This window comes from Amphibalanus amphitrite, unplaced genomic scaffold (genome assembly GCF_019059575.1).
Source record: "Amphibalanus amphitrite isolate SeventyFive unplaced genomic scaffold, NRLGWU_Aamphi_draft 000715F_arrow, whole genome shotgun sequence".
Lineage (NCBI taxonomy): Eukaryota > Metazoa > Arthropoda > Thecostraca > Balanomorpha > Balanidae > Amphibalanus > Amphibalanus amphitrite.
In genome coordinates, this window is record NW_024882209.1 from 229,334 (window position 1) to 235,553 (window position 6,220).

Sequence of the window (6,220 nt, forward strand, 5' to 3'; positions counted from 1 at the left end):
TTTATTTCCTATTAACCGCACGAAGGTAAGCGTCTTCTGATTTGTGTTCCGGTGTTTCAGTGTAATCGAAGCTCAATGTGGGCATTTAAAGAAAAATGCACATTCTCTTATAAAAATTCGATGAGTTGGGAGCACTTTTGAATGTCTTTAAGTAGAGACTCATTTTGATTTACTTGATTACATCGAAAAATAACTGATCGGCTTTGTCCAGTAAGATAGGTTTGCTTGAACCGTGTAGTACATTCTTGCCGCTGGCGATTTTTGCTTGTGATCACTTATTTGGGAACACCGCCACCCCGTGGCGGTGTTACCCCAAATGAGGTTGCGGTGTTTCCTGTTTGTAGCGTGATAAGTGATGAAACTCCAAAGACACGCTTTATTTATGTTCGTAGATGTTCCTAAGTCGGGAAAAAGTAGCTTATTTGATTTTTTACTTTATATTTTTCATGCATCCCGACCAAGCACTTGCCGGCTGTATAAAACTGGCAAACAGCTGATGAACCTATACCTATTTAGGTGTCCATTACCGATTATTTGCGAAAATTACCACTTACGGACAGGAAACTCATCGCACGCGATCTTTGAACAATTAAAAGCTTTCGTATAGGAATGGGTTGGGTTAACATCAACACCGGTGTCGGGGTTTTGTAGTTTTTGTAGGCAGCAAATATGCAAGGTATTTTTAAAAGTCGTGATACATGAAAACCTTTTAAGAGCATGCAAAATAAGTACCTAAAACACGTGAGAAAATGTTTAAATATTGTAACCAAGACAATAACTACCAAGAGACTTCACACATATTCTCTCATTATGGCGAAAAGCTTAGGGGGGCGGTGTTACCCCCGCTTCCCCTACACATCTCTCGTCGTGCTCTGCAGCAAAAAGCCGAGAGGCCCAATGAGCGGAGACCTTTCTCATGTCATGCCCATTGGTAAGAATGTCGCCAGCTTGCTCATGGGAGATGTCCATTCTTACCGCTATCTGATGATCTCACATTCTTGGATCCAGCATCCACACCCCTAGAGCTGGGTCAATGTTTTCGGATTTCGTCACATTCTACGGCGTTTTTGAGATTTGTTCATTTTGGACGCTGTTCCTGCCCTGCTTGAAATTAGCAGCTCAAACCTTAACAGTGCCATATGATGGGTCACAACCAATAAGTTTAATTTCAGGTCCTTATTAATTTCAGATGAAGGCATCGCTTTGAAATCGCAATACTTTATAAAAGTTCGGTTCTCGATTTTCTCCCTTTTCACCGAACGCGTAATCTTCTTCACTTTAACACTATTAGTGGCAGGCTCCTGGCTACCCCATAGTGGCAGGGGGGGGGGGGGGGCTGTTTATGACCCCCCCTTGATATCTCGAGATCTAACCGGCCGATTTTCAAAATTCAAACGGCATTCGATTTGGCTCAACGAGATCTACATTTCTAAAAAAAAAAATTAAAAAATGTCAATAGGGGGGTAGAGGGGGGTAAAAACGGGCAAATTGCAGATACGAGTACATTTTAGACTGTTTATCACGGCCAGGTTTCTGAACCAATCTTAACGCAACTTTTGCCGATCGATAGAGAATGAACCAGGAATTCACATGGATCCTAAAAATATGCATTTTCAAAAATCATAGGCGGATACAGATCATTGAGATTGGGGGTACACAAAAAGTATAGTAAATAAGGTTTTTGTTGGTACTGTTTCTAAAAAGGGTGGCAATGGTCTTGTTATGTTACAATTTTCTTATGAGAGAACGACTAAAATTGTATTGGTCATGCATGGGCGGTGTCAGGGCACCTATGTTGGGAGGTAAAAAATAACCCCCCTTTTTGGACTCCTGGATCCGCCTATTATAGCAAAAACGTGTCAAAAGAGGATGCACAATAACTTTGTATATGTTATCACATGATACCTTTCATTCACTGTTCGTAAAACTGGTGCAGCATCGTGATCTTCGCCCAAATGACTCGCTTCACGAATAGGACCCCCAATTCCCAGTGCTCTGGAGCCGCCCCTGGTAACGTTATGAACTTGAAATTTTCAGGGAATGTGCCCAATTTAGTTTTAGGAAAAGTCAGAAAATTTCAGCATCGTAGCTTCAGCGGTTTCGGAGATATTCCCGAAAAACCTGAGGGGTGGATAAAAACAACCCCCCCCCCTGCCACTAATAGGGTTAACGGGCTCTAAAAACGAAACGAGAAGGACTAGGACTTCAAAACTTGGTGTACACACCTAAAAATAGTGGCAAAATGTGTGGCCAAATTTTCATTAGCCTGCGTCACCTGTAACTGTGTTAGGCTCAAAACTTTTCATTCACCCCACGTATAAGGAATGTATTTCAATTTATTGCTGTCAGAAATGAGGAGAAAACATCGCATTGCAAAGGAGGATAATCATGGTATCCAAACTGCACTTGATCTTCACACCCAGTGACAATATTCCAAAGGCTTCGAAGGCTTAATTCAAAACATAGGCAAGTGAATTCAACGATGCAACTTTATAATGTCGTTTCTGATCGGGCTGGAAAATTATACTACGTATGTCGGTACGCTGCGATGGCTGGATCAAACTGCTCAAATTCGGTTGAATTATGGGGGAAATGAGAAGTTAGCAACAACATCGGGCGACTTGAGCGGCGTTGTTTGTGGAGGTGCAGTAACACTGCGAATGTGCTGGTCTCAGTGGCGCTCGTGAGCTTGGCAAAGATACGGCAGCTTGGAGAGGCAGTGACGCGCTATCAGTCCTCCCGTACTGCCGTCCATGGCACCGCACCACACGTTATGAGAGATAAAAGGTGGCGGCTTCTCCCAGTTTGGCGTGATGGCATGGGCAAAGTCGTCGTCCCAGAACCAGTCATGGTTCTCACCATCCCCGAAGCGCGACAGCCCCAGCCAGGTATCGGCGCCGGCGGCCAGCCGCAGCAGTCTCTCCCGTTCGGCTGGCGTGCGCAGCGTCGGCAGCGTCAGCTCAAAGTGATCTGCCTCGTCCGAGCGACAATCGAGAAACGCGTCGCTGTGCCTGGCCGGTCTGGCGAGCATGGTCGTCAGGCAAATGTGGCCCTCGACCGTCCACTGACGCCCGTCCTGCGGACAGGCCGGTTCCACCGCGGGTCTGCTCGTGGATGTGGTTGTTGGTGTGGTAGTGGTGGTGGTTGTGGTGGTGCTTGTGGTTGGGATAGTCGGTGGTGGCTCTTCACCGGGGCACCAGGGCCCACCAGCAAGCCAACCGAACTGCTTTCGACACGGGTCCAGCTTGCACACAGACCAAGCTTTAGGATGGCACTTAACGTACCAGCGGCCGTCAGAAAACATCGCAGCATAATGATGGTACTCTGGATGGTACCGCCGCCGACATACATTTTTGTCCTTAGCGGGTTTTGGGCCATCAGTGACATCCCAGTGCCAGAAGTTCCAGTCGCTGCAGTCGGACCACACCCAGTCGGCTCCGCGAGTCTCCCGTCTGGCACCTATCCACATCCAGGCATTGCGTTTCGGTTCGTTACGCCTTCTCGCATACGCCAGATGCTCGATGAAATCGTTCTCTTCCTGGCTATGGATACTAGCTAACTTGCTGCCAGCTCTTTGACATGCGGCTTCTGCGGAGGCTGCATCCAAATTCCTTTCCTCGACGTAATAGCACTGTCCCTGAAAGAGGTGCCAGCCGTTGGGACAGCGCGGGATGCAGGCGGGCATCTGGCAGAGGCCCGGCAGGCGGCCGGCGGCGCACCGACCGGAGCTCCAGAGACCGGTCGGCTCCAGCGAGACGCAGCCGACGCCGGCCGAGGACGACTCTTCCTGCATGTCAAACTGGTCGTCGCTGGCGATGAACATGGGCAGCGCGCCGGCCGACAGGAAGGCCCGGTCGTTGTCCTCCAGCGAGCGGATGACGGCGACGTCGGCGTCCGGGTGCTGCGCGCGGCACCGGCTCTGCACCCCGGCGAACGTATCGACCGCCGTGGGCCGGCTGAAGCAAGACGGCCGGAGAGCCGAGTCCACGGCCGAAGACGAGCTGCGACTCCAGCCGGGCGGACAGCGCACACTGTCCTCGGGCCTCCAGACACGGTCGGAGCCGCGTCGCGTCGGACTTGGCTCCGAGGAACGGCCGCACAGCAACTGCTTACAAACGTAATAAAAGCCGAGTTGACGGCAAGAAGAGGCGATCCATTTTCCGCCTCGGGTCATGTAGGCGCAGTCTTTGGCATGTGAATTACGTTGCGAAGAATGTCTGAACCAGTTGGTGTACTCCACTCCGTCGGAGCGATTGTTCCAATGGAACTTACCCTCGCAGACCCGATCGTTGAGGCCGATCCAGATGCGGTCCTTGCCCCCGGCCAGTCGGAAGACGATCCTGTTCTCGGCCGCAGAGGTGATAGTGGCTAGGTCTGAGGTGGGCTCCATCTGCTGACATTGCTCTCGCGCACTCAGCCAGTCGATGAACATCTCCTTCTTTGCCAGATAGCACGCGTCGCCCCATCGTGTCCAGCCCTCACGACACTTGCACGAGGCCATCTTGCACACCGCGTGCAGCCTGGTGCCTTTGTATGAGGAGGACGGTTTCCAGTAGCCGTTGTTCCCCAGCAGCTGTACGACATCGCTGGTACGATCGGCCGGCGACACACCGGGCAAGAAATTAGTGAAATGGACCGGTGTGCCGTCCACCCACCGCTGACTTTGTCCGTGTGACCGCATACCAACCCAGACTCGCCGGCTGCCCACTACTCGACTCCGAAGGAAGTCGTTCTCAGCCTTGCTGTGAATACTGACCACGTCGGCATATGGCGAGACAGACTTGCAGCGGGCCCTTGCGTCATGCCAATTCAACTGATTTTGAGTCATCATGTAACAGTGACCGTTCCACTCCTTCCACGGACTTCCAGGGCATTCGGCCTGAGCGAAACTCAACAGAGCCGCCAGCAGAGCATGTGTAGCAAATACCTTCATAGCTTTTCAGTGATGCTTGTCAAAGAAACAATGAAGTGAAAAACCTTATCTCATACTTTTATAACATAAAGTGGCTTTTAATAAAGACTGGTCTTTGAAGATCGAAACATAACACGAGGAATGCGAAATTTACTGGTGCTGGCGACTCAAGCTATCAAAGACGTGTCGCGGATGGAGCAGCTCAATTAAAAACCAGATCACTACAAAATTTCCATTTTACAGGTGCTCAAGATCTATGATTTAAAGGGGTTTTATAGGTACTGAGGTTTCCTTGTAAAGCATTTAAGTACCGATTTCACGAAACTTTACTGCAAGCGGCACCTTCGATAAAGGATAGGTACAATTTTGCTAGCGAAGTTGAGGGGAGAAGATTGCCTCCCGCACCCAGTAAGGGAGAGGAGAAACGGCTCTCCTGCCCTACATCCTATTTCCTGCGCATAAATTCTTGAGCAAAGGCTGGGGGGGGGGGGGGGGGGCGGTACCAGCCTTTGTATATCCCTTGCGGCATCAATTGGCAAATCCTGATCAAAGAAAAATGTGATGGCCCCAAAGGACAGCCGAAAAAGACATAAGAAAGACGTCATCTTTGCACCATCATGATGGCAAAAAATGACTTTCGGGAAAACTTTGGCAGTCAGGCACAGTTTCAAAAATAAAGTCATTTTTGGCAAATCAGTATGCTCACAAGGAACCAGGATAAGAAAATACTACCTCAGATTTTCGATGTTCATTTCTTAACCCTCGCGGACCCGCCCTCCCCCCCCCCCCCCTGGCGAATATTGGTGATAGCTCCCGAACACTAAGGAATAGGAAAGCGAAACTTCAAGTACTTTTTCCCATCAATTTGACATCTTTTAAAGTGAAAAATGGACCTAGCCCCCTTGATGATGTCACAGGGTCGATTTTTATAGATAACTGCACGGCAATTTTCGGCGTCACGGACGTAAAATTCAAGTTGCTGCCAAAAAAGTTTTTGAGATAAAAACAAATTACACGATTGTATAGCGTTTGACCTAAAGAGAAATAGAAAAATAGTTTTGATGACCCGAGGTCAGAGGTTAGGTCCACGACTCCGAGCCTGAGTTTTAGTTTTTCGCAAATAACTTTAAAAAATGGTCCTAGGTCTACGGCAGTCCATTTGACCTCAGATCAAGGTCATGATCTGACCGGGAAGTGTCATGTTGGATATCAGTCGATCCGTATCGACGAGCTGAACGCATCTGTGGTGTTTTCATCGTCCTAGCATGCCTCCATCAAAAGTTATTTGCGAAAAACTGTTAGATACCA

General features: G+C 49.0%; 1 protein-coding gene across 1 annotated transcript; it reads right to left on the reverse strand.

Moving 5' to 3' along the window:
- Nucleotides 1–2,316: 2,316 nt before the first annotated feature.
- Nucleotides 2,317–5,207, reverse strand: LOC122365119 (lymphocyte antigen 75-like). Its single transcript, XM_043336076.1, has one exon. The coding sequence runs from the start codon at nucleotides 4,931–4,933 to the stop codon at nucleotides 2,672–2,674; it is 2,262 nt and encodes a 753-aa protein (XP_043192011.1). The 5' UTR covers nucleotides 4,934–5,207; the 3' UTR covers nucleotides 2,317–2,671.
- Nucleotides 5,208–6,220: the final 1,013 nt, after the last annotated feature.